This window comes from Gordionus sp. m RMFG-2023, chromosome 1 (genome assembly GCF_954871325.1).
Source record: "Gordionus sp. m RMFG-2023 chromosome 1, tfGorSpeb1-WG-v2, whole genome shotgun sequence".
NCBI lineage: Eukaryota > Metazoa > Nematomorpha > Gordioida > Chordodea > Parachordodidae > Gordionus > Gordionus sp. m RMFG-2023.
The window spans coordinates 20407863-20423574 of NC_088775.1; the positions used below are offsets into that span (position 1 = coordinate 20407863).

General features: G+C 25.9%; 2 protein-coding genes across 4 annotated transcripts in view; one reads left to right on the forward strand and one right to left on the reverse strand.

The window, feature by feature from the left end:
* LOC135922343 (ATP-dependent RNA helicase A-like) overlaps positions 1-13959 on the forward strand; it is a 26803-nt gene extending 12844 nt beyond the window's left edge. The window contains exons 7-28 of one of the 2 annotated variants that reach the window (XM_065456727.1): positions 2664-2797; positions 3743-3832; positions 3878-3962; positions 4646-4713; positions 4760-4837; positions 4889-5008; positions 6838-7060; positions 7113-7195; positions 7305-7461; positions 7511-7636; positions 7881-8074; positions 8132-8246; positions 8290-8387; positions 8479-8705; positions 9318-9611; positions 10062-10220; positions 10443-10623; positions 11244-11405; positions 11450-11571; positions 11623-11864; positions 12443-13249; positions 13302-13959. In XM_065456727.1, coding sequence (XP_065312799.1) covers positions 2664-2797; positions 3743-3832; positions 3878-3962; positions 4646-4713; positions 4760-4837; positions 4889-5008; positions 6838-7060; positions 7113-7195; positions 7305-7461; positions 7511-7636; positions 7881-8074; positions 8132-8246; positions 8290-8387; positions 8479-8705; positions 9318-9611; positions 10062-10220; positions 10443-10623; positions 11244-11405; positions 11450-11571; positions 11623-11864; positions 12443-13249; positions 13302-13765 — 4229 coding nt within the window. In that variant the 3' untranslated portion in view covers positions 13766-13959. The remainder of the gene's footprint in view (positions 1-2663; positions 2798-3742; positions 3833-3877; positions 3963-4645; positions 4714-4759; positions 4838-4888; positions 5009-6837; positions 7061-7112; positions 7196-7304; positions 7462-7510; positions 7637-7880; positions 8075-8131; positions 8247-8289; positions 8388-8478; positions 8706-9317; positions 9612-10061; positions 10221-10442; positions 10624-11243; positions 11406-11449; positions 11572-11622; positions 11865-12442; positions 13250-13301) is intronic. The other variant, XM_065456728.1, reaches the window with a different exon arrangement.
* LOC135922344 (translation initiation factor eIF2B subunit beta-like) overlaps positions 13870-15712 on the reverse strand; it is a 23572-nt gene continuing 21729 nt past the window's right edge. The window contains exon 7 of one of the 2 annotated variants that reach the window (XM_065456729.1): positions 13870-14035. In XM_065456729.1, coding sequence (XP_065312801.1) covers positions 13998-14035 — 38 coding nt within the window. In that variant the 3' untranslated portion in view covers positions 13870-13997. The remainder of the gene's footprint in view (positions 14036-15712) is intronic. The other variant, XM_065456730.1, reaches the window with a different exon arrangement.

Below are 15712 nucleotides of genomic sequence, written 5' to 3' on the forward strand. Positions count from 1 at the left end.
TATTTTTCATAAAAATTAGAATCTAATAAATGTTTATTTGCTTTTAATAACAAATTTATTTCAAAGTTATTATCTAGGAGACGTGCTCGTTTATCTCCAAAAATGAGCTTACCTAGACTGAACAAGCCCTCTACGGGAGCACTTATGTTAGAACAACATTATATTTAATAAAGAGTAATTTTAACTTTGGAAAATCGTTATATAAAGAAAAAGTGTTGTTATTAGATTTGATAAAGTTTTCTATAAGTTCATTATCCAGAATATTTTGGCGCTTTAGGTCAAAAAATCCAACTACATCAAGTGATGTTGGTTTTGAGCATGATTCATTTGTCTCAGATTCAATTTGAGGTATTTATTAAATTTAAAATTTCCTCCTTTTTTGCTTTATTCCTTTCTTGCCTAATTCAAGGCCAGTCAGTTTTAAATAAAGGGTGAAGAATTGCAGCAATGATGTTATCATTATCATAAAGATTATTAAACCTATAACATGATATTTTTGTTAGACTGGTTCTTGTAAGTAATGATTAATAATTTAATATTAAATTCTAAAATAATCTGTCTTTGTTTTTCCTTATTCTAAATTTAAAATTTTTTTTATTACGTATGATATGAAGTTCCAATGCTTGTTACTTGACGGAAAAAAATATATTGTGCTACATTTGTAAATAAATATAATATTAAAATTTCGCTCATTTTGGGCAGGTCCATCTTGAATTTGCTTACAAAATTATGAAGCCCAGCAGCAATGTAACAATTTAAGAAAAGAAAATCAATTTGAACGGGAAATTATAACAATCAGACATTTTCACAAAATTTTAAATTAATAAATTTAATTTAAAAAATAAATTTAATTTATCACAACATATTAAAAATAAAATTAATTATTTGAATATATCTTTAAAAGTAACTAGTTACTTTATCTTTAAAGTAACTAGTTACTTTTGGCAGTTACATTTCAAAAATTATAACTAGTTACAATTTTAAAAATATAACTAGTTACAGTTATTTTTTAGCTAAAATGTAACTAGTTACAGGTAACTAATTACTTGTAACTAGTTACCTTAACATCACTAATCACATCCAAAGATATACGCCTTCAAAGTCGAAAATCACGAAGTGGGTGATTTCATTAAATTTTGTTTTTTTAAAAAATACTTAAGATAGAGTTCCAAATTATATATCATTTTATAGCCCATAAAATTTTACATTGGAAAACAACAAAAAAAAAGAAAAATTCCAAGTGTTTTCTTATTTCCAGTAAAAAGAAAAAATTAACATTGTTAGGAAAGGATTTTTTTGGGTGTTGATATTCTCTAAAAATGTTTATTATCTTTATATTAAACGATTTAATAAAAAAATCTCGATAGCCATTTTTGTTTTTTAATTTTATTTTAATTTTTATTATTTATATAAATAAAAAAGATAATATAGATGGCGTTATATTCAAAAATTATTATAATATAGTTTTAATAAAAATATGTATTATATTGGTATTAAAATTTTAAAAATCGATTAAATATAAGAAATATGATATCCTGGGACAATAAGTAAGGAAACAGCCCATACAAATATGATTATTCAGCCCATACAAATATGATTATTATTAAGACGCTATATTGTAAAATAAACATTTGTAAAATTTTTTATTCAAACTATTAAAAAAACATATCTCTTATTTTTATCGTATTCCATTTTGCGCCAATTAATAGAAATTCCTGAGGCTATTATTTGTAGATATATTTTTTTGTTGTGTATATACTATTAAATTTTTTTGATGAATCAATTCAGCAAAAAGCCAAGTAAAATATATTACTACTCTGACCTAACAGCTGCACAATATAAAAAAACAAAAATGGCTATCGAGATTTTTTATTAATTTAATATAAAGGTAATAAACAATTTTAGAAAATATCAACATCCAAAAAAAAATCCCTTCCTAAAAATGTTAATTCTTTCTTTTTACCGAAAATAAGAAAATACTTAGAATTTTTTAATTTTTTTTGATATTTTCCAATAAGGGTATAAAATAATATTCAATTTGGAACTCTATCTTAAGTATTTTTTATAAAAACAAGATTTAATGAAATCACACACTTCGTGATTTTCGACTTTGAAGGTGGATATCTTTGGATCTGATTAGCACTCTAAAATTTTTATTTTATTAACATTTACAACATAAATAACTAACAAGCCAAGTTTCATTCATTTTTGAGATGGTCGGCCGAATCACTGGTCGATTTGTCATGGAATTACCCAGAACCTCTATTTTATTTATGTTTAAATGATTAACACAATGCGATGGATCAGGCTTTGTTTAGTAATTTCAGATCTCCAATATAAAAATATTTCATAGGTTTTTTTGATTGATATATATATATATCTAACACTCTAATCCTTGTTTTTAATTTTATAAAGATCAAAGGATAGGCTTATTATACTAAATAAAATGCCATTCTTCATGTGATAATATAATGCAGCCCTTGCATTATCATTCATTTTAACTTTATCTAAACTCTTAAAATTTATACCCAACCACATGGGCACCAAACCTGCATCATTTATAAAATTGATGATATTTTTTTTAGAATAAAATATTTCAGCATCATATAACAAGAATTTATTTTTTTATAATTTCAAATTTGTCTTTATTTGATATAAAATAGATATCTCTGCAAAAGAGCATGGCATTACTAAGATAATCGCTTCAAAAGCTTGTGCACTTGTTTTAGTTAGACAATTGTTTCATATGGGAATTATAGAATCATTTCAAGGACCCCCAAAGAAGGAGCAATGGAATGTATTAAATATTATTCATGAATGCAATTTAATGTATCATATGCTAAGTTCTTTCCCCTAAAATAATTTCAAAAAGAGGCAATTTTTTATGAAAAATTAAAATTTAAATAAAAATTTTTTGGCATTTTATAATTTATTGAACAGTAAAAGAATTTTTTACCAAATTCCATAAAGGAAAAAATTAAAACTATATAATTTCTTAAACTACTTATAACCTGTTTTCTGTTTTCTGATTTTTTATTAAAATTTACTGAAAGAGACATAAATAACTTTTAAAGTGTTTATGTATATAACCTTGAATACATTACACATGAATTTAATTCGCTTCCACTTTATATTGGTTCAATAAAGTTCCTTCAGCATGTCATGATGATCAAAACTCCTAGTTTTTTTTATTAAATTCAAAATTTCCACATCGATTCACAATGGTTTAACCCTCCCTTGACTATATCTCGAGGCTTATGCTATATATTTTTTATATAAACAGTATATCCTTTTAAAAAATCCTTAATTCGTTTTTCTGAAATGCTAAGAATATACACATACTCCACTAAAAATGTATTCATTCATATTTTATCATTGTGCCTTTAAGAAAATTTATAGAAAGGGCACATTATAGTTTTTCATATTTTCAGTGACATGGCATGTTTTTATACCCTCTCTACAACTCCACTTATTAGAGGTGCTTTGATAAGTACAGGTTTGGTTAAGGCCGATACTTAAATTTTAACCAATAACATGGCAATATTCAAAAATAATTTTTACTTTCAGAATTTAAAAAATTTTATATGCTTTGATATAAAAATTTCTAACCTGATAAAAAAGATTAGAAGAGTGTTAATCTTTATTTTAAATCTATAATAAATTTATTATGAGTTTTTCTTTTTTCCATACATTATTTTTTATGATATTGCCTAAAAAATATCATTAATTTTATACTTTTTAGATGGAACCATTTGTAGTGAATCTTCAACCTACCATCATAGGAAAATTAGATAACACCTTAAATTTGCTTCATATTCCACCAGAGCCAATAGTATGATTTTATTATTTATTTAACAAATTTTAAAATAATTATTAGGCAATCGGGAAAGAAATTTATAATGTTTACAATTATTCAGACTTATTACCTGAAGAGAATGAAACCGATTTTGTAGATAAAACAAGTTTTAATAATTTTACATCATTATTTAAGGTTAAGAATTAAGACCTTGAACCTTATTGGTTGTTTATGTGAGAGTCTTAGTTTATGTTGTATTTTATCATTGTATTTAAAAATTATTGTTTTGAATTTCAAATGACCTGTGGCAAGACTACTAATGTATTCATACAAATATTAAATGGGCCCTATTGCATTTTAGTTGGACCTTAATAGCAAATTAATATATGCTGACCAACATATTCCAAGCTTGGCTAGTTTAATAGGCTATACAGGGTAAAAATTATTACAAGTTGGGCCTAAAAATCCGATAAAAAATTTCCATTAGTCAGACCATGTTACCTCACAAATATTTTTTTACAAATGATTTAAAGAAACTTTAAAATTATTTTATTCATTTCCTTAGTATTAGATAACAATTATAAGCACATTAATAGTTATTTACTTAGACCCTTAGGCTACAAAGTTCTTAAGATTTTAGGTAATAATAGTTCTCAAATCAATAATCGATGGATTCTTTTAAATTTTATAATAACACAAATTACTGTGTTCCAAGGCAACTATCGCAGTTTCCTCTGAATCATGAAGCCCTTTATATTATTTATATAACCTTAAAATTTTATTTTAATATAGTTTTGATATATTATCTTATTTTATTTATGTTATTTTTAATAAAATGATTTGTTAAAGTTGCCTGGTCATTACCAGCTTCTAACTGGAATCCATGGACCTCCTTAGATATAGATGACCAATTACAAGTTTAATAAATTTAAAATTCAATTTTTCATAAAATTTCTATAATAGACATCTTGTGAACTACTTAGCCTGGATATAAACAAAAAATGGGAAGCAAAACTTGAACAATATCCGATCATGAGAAAAGTTTGCCTTACATTTATTTTAAAATATTCCTTCATTTTATTTTTAAACTAGATTTTGGATGAAAGAGATCTCCTCCCTATTTTTGAGTTAAAAGGACAAATTTTGAACTTGATTCAAAATAATTCTGTGATAATTATAAAAGGACCAACAGGTTGTGGTAAAACGACTCAGGTTAGTTTTGAATTACATTTATTTACTATTATTATTTGATTATGTTTTTTTAAAATTCATTTATATTATGTTTAATGTGAACTTCAAATTAATTATTTTGAATACTAAATTTCATTTGATGAATGTGATAATTCCAGAGTTTGATACAATAGGAAAATTGGCTCAAGTTCTATAATTTTTGAAATAAATCATTCTGGTTATTTGAGAAGTAGATTTTATTTCATAAGATTTTTAAAATTGGGTTTGGGTTCTTAAATTTAAATCAGTTGATCATGCAAAAAATAAATAAACTCAAAATAATCACAACATTTTCAACAATTTATACAAAGTTGAAATTCCTTATAAAAAATGGGTTCTGGTTCAATAGGGTTCTTTTCATATCCAGAAAAATAAAGACTTATAAAATTTAGTAAAAATAATAGAAACATCAGTAAAAATTTATTTTACTATATTATCACTTTTCATAAAATTAATTTATAATAAGAATAATACAATACAATTTTAAAAATAAAATTCTATTTATTTTTTAAATTTTATAAGTGAATTAAATTAAAATATCGATTTGTGATGGTAAAATTTTTACATAAAATGAAGTACTCGAAAATATAATAAAAATGAATTTTTATGAAATATACACTAGAGGCCTTCAAATGAAAGAATTTATAGGATTGGCCCTATTGGAATTTACTTTTGCTCAGCTTGTTCCATTTTCAATTTTTTTATTAAGTTTGTCAAGTCTAACCCAAAATATAAGTTGAAATCCTAAACTAAATCTATTTATAATATTGTGGAATGGTTAATTTACAAACATCACTCTTATCACTATCAAATTTTAGAATTCATAATCCATCCTAATATAGTTTGCCATACCTAGACCAAATAACAATATTACAGACTAGAGTCTACCGAGACGACTTTTTGGAGGCCGATCCGATCCTATATTCCCGATATTAAATTGATATCGACTGATTGCCGATCCGATATCAATCTAATTTTGTATTCTGTAAAGATACCAATTAATTTTTAATATACTTTTTATTAGTATAACATCTATAATTTAACTTACCATAACTTTGTCATTTAAATATATTACAATGATCAGTTATAGTTTATATTCAATTCAATTGTAATTTTTTAAAAGTATATAAAATATTTTTATTGTTAAATCACTTTTATAATAAGTAATAACATTAATCTATATATATAATAAGTAATAAACAAATATATTATGAAATTTGAAATTAATACTTAAAATAATATTTAACATTAGTATATCGAAGATTTCTTTTTAGAAATACCAAAATTTCCAATTTACCAGAGGTCAGCCTTTAGCGATGGTAACTGTCAATATCACCAGCTTCACTAAAAACAGATTCTGAAGAGATTATCACACTATAAACAGAATGCTCAAAAAACAATAATATGGCAGAATGTTTATTAATTTATTATTAAAAAAATATACATAGAAATGCAATTTTATTTATAAAAGTAAATGATTTTAGAACATTTTATTTTTGTTGAATACGCCATTTTATATCGGATCAGAAATATTTATAAAATTGACCTATAACCGATATTTAAAATGGGTGAATTATCGGGCCGATTTGATAAAAAATTTCGTTACATTCGACCTCTAATATACATTTTTAGAAATTTTAAATAGGTTCTAGTTCTTATAAATATTTAAAAGGGCTTCAATCCCTATAGTTTTTATTGTTCATGTACTTCCAGTTTCAAACTCATAGGTTATAGTATTATAAATATATTATTAATGGTCATTATATAAATTCTTTTCATATAATTTTAACTTCTATAAAATAAATAATTAGGTCCCTCAATACATATTAGATGATTATATGGAAAAAGAGAAAGGTGGTGAATGTAGTATTTTGGTGACTGAGCCCAGAAGGATGAATTGTTTATTAGCTGCTGAACGTGTTTGTGAAGAAAGGCTAGAGAGCTTGAGTGGGGATACAAGTGCAGTTGGATATACAACCCCATTTATTACAAAATATCCTCGCCCATTTGGCTCTATTTTATTTTGCACTACAGGTTTTCTTAATAAATTTTTAATGTTTAATATATATAATATTTTTAAAAATAGAATATTTAGTCAAAAAACTGGAAAAAGGGCTTAAAGGTGTTTCCCATATTATTATTGATGAAATTCATGAAAGAGATTTATATGTAAATAATCACATATATAAATATAATGTATTTTTTGATCAATTTGTTTATCAAGTGTGCTATGAAAGATTGACTAATTTTAATTATTTTCTGTATTTTTATATTTCAGACTGATTTTTTACTTCTTGTGTTGAAAGGCATGATTTCCATATATCCTAATATAAAGATCATACTTATGTCAGGCTCCAGAGACACCGAGAAGTTTTCAAAATATTTTGATGATTGTCCAGTTATAGAAGTTTTTGTAAGATCGTATCCAGTTCAAAGTTTTATTTACGATAGTTTTCGGTAATATTTTAAAATGATATATTGTAGGGTATTTTTTGGAAGATTGTGTTCAAATGACTAATTTCGATTTCGATGGCTCTGTGTCATCAGCCATAGCAAAAATCGCTATGAAAAGAAAACAAAAACTAGAGAATACTGATATAAAACTAAATGGTATAAAAAAATTATAAATCGAAATTAGGATTCTGTTAATTCCTTTTTTAAATAAGCTAATTTTTTACACTAATCACATTTTAGCAACTGTTAATAAAAAATCATTGATATTAAATTCATATGGCAATTTCGCCATCCTTATCGATTTTTTACCAAAAGAGTTATAGATATAGTAATATAGATAAAACAATCTATCTTAGATAAATGTCTGGCAATTTTTTATCATTATTTTTTAAATATAAAGGTGAAGGTGATGAAATAGATAATGTTGATGAAAATAATGATGACACTCGAACAAAAATTGATGAAACAATGAAATATGACGAAAATTTTATGAATATTAATTTAAACGCATGTGTATCTAAAGCATATAAGCCTGAAACTCGACATGCTTGCTCAAAATTGATGGAGAATGATATATCCTTTGAATTGATTCATGTATATATTTTTTATGAGATTAATTGATAATATTTAGATATTAATTATTTAAATTAGGCATTACTAGAATATATTGATAGTTTACAAAATCCGGGTGCTACACTTATAATTTTCCCAGGAATAACCTACATCACTAGTTTCAATAAATATCTTATAAACATTCCAAAATATAGTAAAATTTATTAAATAGATGCTAGCAATACATTCTCCCTTAGATAATCCACAAACATGTCGAATTTTTCAATTCCACTCTTATATAACCCATGAAGAACAAAGGAAAGTCTATCAATTAACTCCTGTTGGAATTAATAAAGTTGAAAACTTAAAATTTTATTACTCCTTTGTATAAAATTTTTGTTAATTTGATATTTATTTTTAATATTGATTTAATTTTTTGTTTCTAGATCATATTAGCTACAAATATAGCAGAAACAAGTGCTACAATAAATGATGTTATATATGTTGTCGATACCTGCAAAGTTGACACCAGAATATACGCCCCTGCTAATGATTCAATTTATTATATAACTCGATTTGCTTCAAAATACAATTTAGAGCAAAGAATGGACAGTGCTGGCAGGGTTAAGCCTGGATTTTGCTTTCATTTGTGTAGCAGAGCTCGATATGAAACGTTTGTTTAAGCTTTAATACATTAAATCTTTACCTATCAAAGATAATTCAATATCTGTATTGGCCCAATACATTTAATCTTTACCCAATACCAAAATTTGGCAAATTTTGTTAATGCCTCTTCTTTCTCTTATTGTACATAGAAAATATCTATTATTTATCTATTTAGAGATAAAGTTTTTATTTTTAAAAGCTTATTTGATTTTGACGTTATCTGGGTAATACCAACTGATCACCAATATTAACCCATACAATTTTACTAACATTATCGGAAAAATTGCGGTCTATACTAGGTTGGACATAAGTGGGTAAAATCGAAAAAATTTTCTAGCAAAATGAGCTGAAAACACTATTTAGATATTTCATTATTGCATAAATTTAGCAAACCAACCAATGAATTAATTTTTTAGCTTTGGGTGGGTAGGTTAAACAAAATTATTATATAAATAGATCAGTGGATGAATTTTATGGGCTAGCTGGTGAGCAGGTTAAAAACCCCATTGTAGACCTATGGTCTATATCCACCTTTATATACTATAATTTATCTTGACAGTTTTTATAAGTTTATTATACGTTATTAATTTATATATATATATAAAATCATATTTTAAAGTTTGGATGACACCTTGGCCCCAGAAATCTTTTCAGCTCCACTACACGAAATATGCTTGATTATTAAACACCTAAAATTAGGTAACATTGCTGCATTTTTATCAAAGGCTATTGATCCACCTTTAATCGAATATGTTAATGCTAGCCAAGCTAGTCTTATAGCAATGGGGGCCCTACAACTTCTAAAAAACGAATCAAAGGATAATATTAAGTTAACATCCTTAGGCAATATCCTAGTTACACTACCCTTTGAACCAAAAGTTGGCAAAATGGTCATATTTGCTACTATTTTAGGGTAATATCATTATTTATGAATTGGTTTATGTTTTTTAACATAATATTATGATAATGGCTCGATGTTTTTTACACAGTCGAGCAAATGTTTTAAGCATCATACTGCATCCTAATGTTTTTTTAAACTATTATTTTTCCAGATCTGTTAAAAATTGCAAAAGTAGGTTTTTGAAATTTGTATTCAAGCTAATGTTATATTAATTTTATAAATATAGCTTTGAAAAGTTTATATTTTCTGATAGAATAAAGTTTTAGTTTTTTTTATTAGTTATCAAAAAGTTTTTTAATTCATATGCCTGAGACTGACCTTTATATTGCAAATGTGATATAAAGTTAATAATTTTGATTTCTTGTTATTAAATTTTTACACTACAAATGGATATAGGCATAATAATCTAGCTCCTACCCATACGAATTTTGTATTAATTATATTTTAAAAATTATAATACAGATTGGGAGATTCGTTATCTGTTATTGCAGCATTTATGTATTATCAAAGGTTTTTTGACATTGAAATCAAAAAATCTAAATTAACTTTCCAAGAAACCCACGGTCGACTCAGTGATCAGGTCTCTCAACTCATAACATTTCAAAGATGGGAAAAGGCCAAGTTAATTATAATCTTTTCTATCAAATATATCTTACACAGTGTGCAAAAAAGCTATAATCATAATAAAATTTCATTAGTAATTTTAAGTAATTAATATTTATTTTTCCTATTACATTTTAGAACTAAAGTTAAAAATATATAGTTTTAAACATATATACATCTCAATTCTTATATATTTTATTTTAAGATTGTGAATATTTATATTTAAAAAAAAATAATTAGGAATATTGATGAAATTACGGAAATCAATTACTGCAAAGAAAATAATATTCCAATTGCCTACCTGAAACTGATAAATGAAACCAAAAATATAATCAAGAAACATATAAATAGTATTGGATTTGATTTAGAGATCTTAAAATCAAGCAATATCGATACAAATTCTGACAATAAACTAGATATGGTAATATCATTTAATATAACATTAAATTACCAATTAAATTTTTACCTATCATAGCCAAAATATTGAACAATTAAGGTAATAATTTATTTCCACTCCATCTTCTTAGTTTAATTTTTAAAACAATTTAGTTCCATTCCTATCATTAACGTGAATGAAAAATAATAAATTAAATAACAAACAAAATTTTATTTTTAAATGGTTGTTTTATCAATAAAAATCATATCTGTACTTAAATAAACGAATAATGAAATATGTTCTATTACTTTTCAAATTAAACTAATATAATATATAAATGTTTTTTTAAACCCTTATTAATTGGTTAATATTTTTTATAGGGTTGTCATGGTTATGGTTTATTTTGGGTTTCGCGGTTCCGGTGTCTTATTTTTTAAGAACTTAAATTCTTTAATAGCATATAATATAACTTTTTTATTGCCATTTAAAACACCTATTTTATTCTTTAAATTTAAGTATTGTATTATGAGAAATAACTAACATTTAAGTTTTTCTCACATAAGCATTAATTTTATTTATGTTCATAGTAATTAAAATTTTTTATAAATATTTATGTTCAATATAATTTTAGTAAAATTTATTGCATATTATATATATTTATATAGATACTTGCTCTATTGTGCATAGGATGCAATACAAACTTTGGTTATCATATACGAAAAAGAAAAGTAATGATTGTAGGTGGGAATGAAGCTTTGATTAGTCGAAAATCAATTTTGTGTTCCAACAATATATTTCATAGTCCATTTATGGTTTTTGGAGAAATGGTATATAAAATTTTTAGTATTTATATATATATTTTTTTAAACAGACTAGTACTAAAAGAAGTGCCTTGATTGACAAAATATCTGAGATATCATTAATTGATATTTTAGTATTTGGAACCTTTAAACTAAAAATTTTGGATAATAACATCGTTTTAATTGATAATTGGTAAAAAATTTACTCTAATTCTATAAATTTTATTTTTTTATAATATATTAGGATTAAACTCAAAGTAGACCCCTACATTTTATCTAAATTCACTTCATTGCGAAGTGTTGCTGAAAAATTACTCGAAACTTTATGTTTCAATCCCAGTTTTTTGAATGAAATAAGAGTATGTCAAAGTAAACCAGGATTTAACAAGTTAAACAATAAAAAGGATGATACAGCCACGAAAGCAGTTCTTCTTATAAATGGACTTTACAAAATTTGTGAAATTGATTCTATTAAAGCACATGAAAGTATAATACTCTGCAATTTCATTCATTAAATATAGCTTTTTATTAAATGCAAATTTAAATCAATGCAAGTTAATTATATGGTTAATATACAAATTTGATAGCCATAAACGACAATTATATATTTAATAGCAATAAATGGTACTAATTTAAAATTAATGGCCATCATCAGAATGTTACTAGGAATCATAAAAAATTTTAAAATTATAGTGTTTGATATAAAAGCTGAGGTTTTTGTTCAAAGTGTCTCGAAATTGTTTCAAGGCTTTTTTGGCTGATGAGTTTGATCAGTGATTCCCCCCTTTTTTTTGACGAATATATTATTTCCAGCTAAGTTTGAATATTCACAATGATTCCTATTAGATCATAATTACTACTGGAGGAGGAAAAGTCTACTTTCCCATATCCCAAGGAGTTGGAATGCCCATCAGGCTATGAATTATATGTTCCCGTTCTAAATTATGAAGAACAAAACAGCAAAAAATTGGAAATCTCGTTTATATCTTATTGAAATTTTTTAGTAAATTTGAAATTGTTATTAATAGATGCTATGGAAGTAAACACTATTTTTTATATTTTAGAAATGGATATGGATGACCAGAATATAATGGGGGAATTAAATAGACTAAATAACTATGTACTTTTAGAGGAAGAAGCAGGAGATGAAGATGGAGATAAATTGAGCGTTTTATCCTACAATTCGGGTGATTCATATCATGCTTCCCATGCTAAATTAATCAGGTTTAAGCATGCAGCCCTGGTGGACCATTCAACCAACTACAATCCCAAATTAAAAGATTGCACATTCATTCCCACCAACCTTGGATCTCTGTTACAAAGTATTGACAAAAAGGATGAAATACCAGAAGCTTCATCTTATGATATCAACACCTACACTGATGATCATGTTGATTTAGTTAAATATGATAAGGGTCGACCTCCATCATTCTTTTCTCCACGACCTCTTTTTAGTCGCTTTAGAGGACCACCACCACCATTTATGCATCGACCACCTGGACATTTCAGACATTTAGCACCTTTTCGTCATTTTGGAGGTCCTCGTCCTTATCGTCCACCCATGATGTGGGATAATAAATCCAATAAACGCTATTTCCTTAGTGATGTTAACAAACGCAAGAAAAAAAGGAAAACGACAACACCAATTACTGCTAACAAAGTTAATGCTACTTCTGGTTCAGCAACTGTTGATAGTGCACCAGCCCCACCACCTCCATTCATTGATACCTCAAATATAACAAGCGAAAATATAAAAGGTGTTCGTATTGACCAATTGGATGATAAAACGAGGGATATTGTACTTAGAGCCCGCAAAAGAGCCAAAAGGGAACGTTACATGAAAAATAAAAAGGATCAAGAAGGTAGTACAGGTAATTTAAGTTATTTTTTATTATAATTATTATTTTTTGTTATAAATCACAGGGAATGCGGTTGCATCTAAATTTACAAATAAAAGACGCTCTTTTAACCAAAATAAGAAGTTTAATCTAGCTCCTTTCCCCAAAACTGGTGCAAATAAATCATCAATCACCCCCTCCTTGAATTCTTCTCTTAACAGTAATCCCCCAACTACACCATCTTCCAATACATTTGCATATAAACCAACATCCAATCTTAAATTTAATAAATTTAAAAAGCCACTAAGTGCATCTTTTACTAAAGCAACAGGTCCACCTGCCAATTCATTCAAATTTACTGAATATTCGAACTTGAGCAATCCACAAACTGTGCAACAAGCAGGATCTCAAATGAACTACAATGATCCATCAGTTGCTGCTATGTTTAATATGTTTAATGCTGGCTATCCCAGCATGCCAAACCAGCCTCCATTTAACTCTTTTATGCCTAATCAATACGGTTTTTATCCAAATTTTCCCTTTCAATAAAAAATAAAAACTTTTTTGTAATAAATGCATTATCTAATTTTATTTTATACTTTTTTCAAATTTAGTTTACACGTTTATTTTTAAAAATATAGTTAGTTATATTATTGCTTAGTTATACTAAAAATACACCATTATAACATATTTCAATTTATTAATTATATTTTGTATAAATAAATGTGATATCATACATAAAATTAAGCTTTGGTTAAATCTTCTTTATTGTACAATTCTCTCATAAGCTGGTAGACATACGATGGTGCGTAACTTCCCCTAATTTATGTTATTTTTGTTTAAAAAATTATATGACAATTATTCTTGCCAAAATTGGGTATTGTTTATTTTAAAAAATGTTACTGAAACTGAAATATAAATTATATTTAGAGTTCTGTAACAGGTGAGTTTTTAACAATGGGCGGAATTTTTTTTGATATTTTAAAATATTAAAGAATAAATTAGAGTGAGATTAGATTATTTCACTTAGCTAATAAGGAAGATGTACATTGAACATACCTATATTAAAATAACAGCAGTGTAAAGAATACCATAAATTTATAAGTAGCTCTGTAGACCATTTTCTTAATTTAGACCTTTTACAATAAAGAAAATGATTATCTAGAAGCAAAAAGAGTATAAATTAAAAGAAAATAATTATCTAGAAGCAAAAAGAGTATAAATTAAAAGAAAATAATTATCTAGAAGCAAAAAGAGTATAAATTAAAAGAATATTATAAAATATATCCAACGTGAATTTGAGATTGACAGTAAACAAAATATTTTATTTCATAATCAACAAGACCAATTATCTTGAAATTTGTTTTGCATCAAGTATTTTAAAAAATTTCATCTGGATACGATTTTCTGAAAATTTGTCCAATCTTAATAGACATTTTTATGATTATTTTAATTTTTTTAGTAAATAACCTAAATATTTCATTACAAATAGTTAGTGCTGTAAGTCTTGTGAAAAAAACTAAATTTTCTTTTTATTCATTTTAACCTGTATATATTCCTTATAAAATAAATTATAATAGAGAATAATTAACATACTTGTTTGATTCAATATTAATTATATTAACAAATTTGACTGTATAATCAATGTATTCTTAATCGCAAATGTTTATATTCTGAAATTTTTACATCAATTGTGTTCTTCATCCTTCACAAACAACATTTTCACGTTGCCTCATGCAACAAGGCAACCATCCTCCAAACAATATTTCCACCAATCAATCCTCACTAACTTTTTCATACTCTTAATACTCAACTTCTAATCAACCATATCATACACCTTTAAAATAAATTCAACTTCTTGAATAAAAGGCAGATTTGGGTTGTCATGAATAGTTAGAAGTACTCCCTAGTCGTAACCGTGGTAATCTCTCATAGCATCTGAACAAATTAGAGTTGCCATCAGTTTACGCCTAGGGTATAACATAGTACCCTGGTAATTTTTCATAGCATCTGAATTAGAGTTGCCATCAGTTTGCGCCTAAAGTATGACATCGTACAGCCTCACACTTGTCCCAGTAGATTCGAAAGACAGGCTCAATCTGAAATTTTTTTATACTAGTCATAAACGCCACACTTAAATAAATCTTTAAAAGCCTCATATACCTAAGTATCTTGAGCCCACCATCTTCACCCAGACAGATTAAGATCTGAGAAATGACGACATTTACTTGGGCCGTGAAATATTTAATATGGGATTTTACTGTGTCATTTCCTTTTAACACAAACATAAATTTTGTAACTGAAGCCAAATCAAAAAAGATTTAAGAATCTATAATTTTTTATTTACCTCAATAGTCATTTCCTCCACAAATGGCTATTTTTGGTCTAAAACTTTAAAAACCCTAGGACTCAAAATCAGAACATTAGATGCTTTTGGGAAGGTATAGTTGAATTTTTAAATATTTTATATTATATATATCTGAGACTAGAATTACG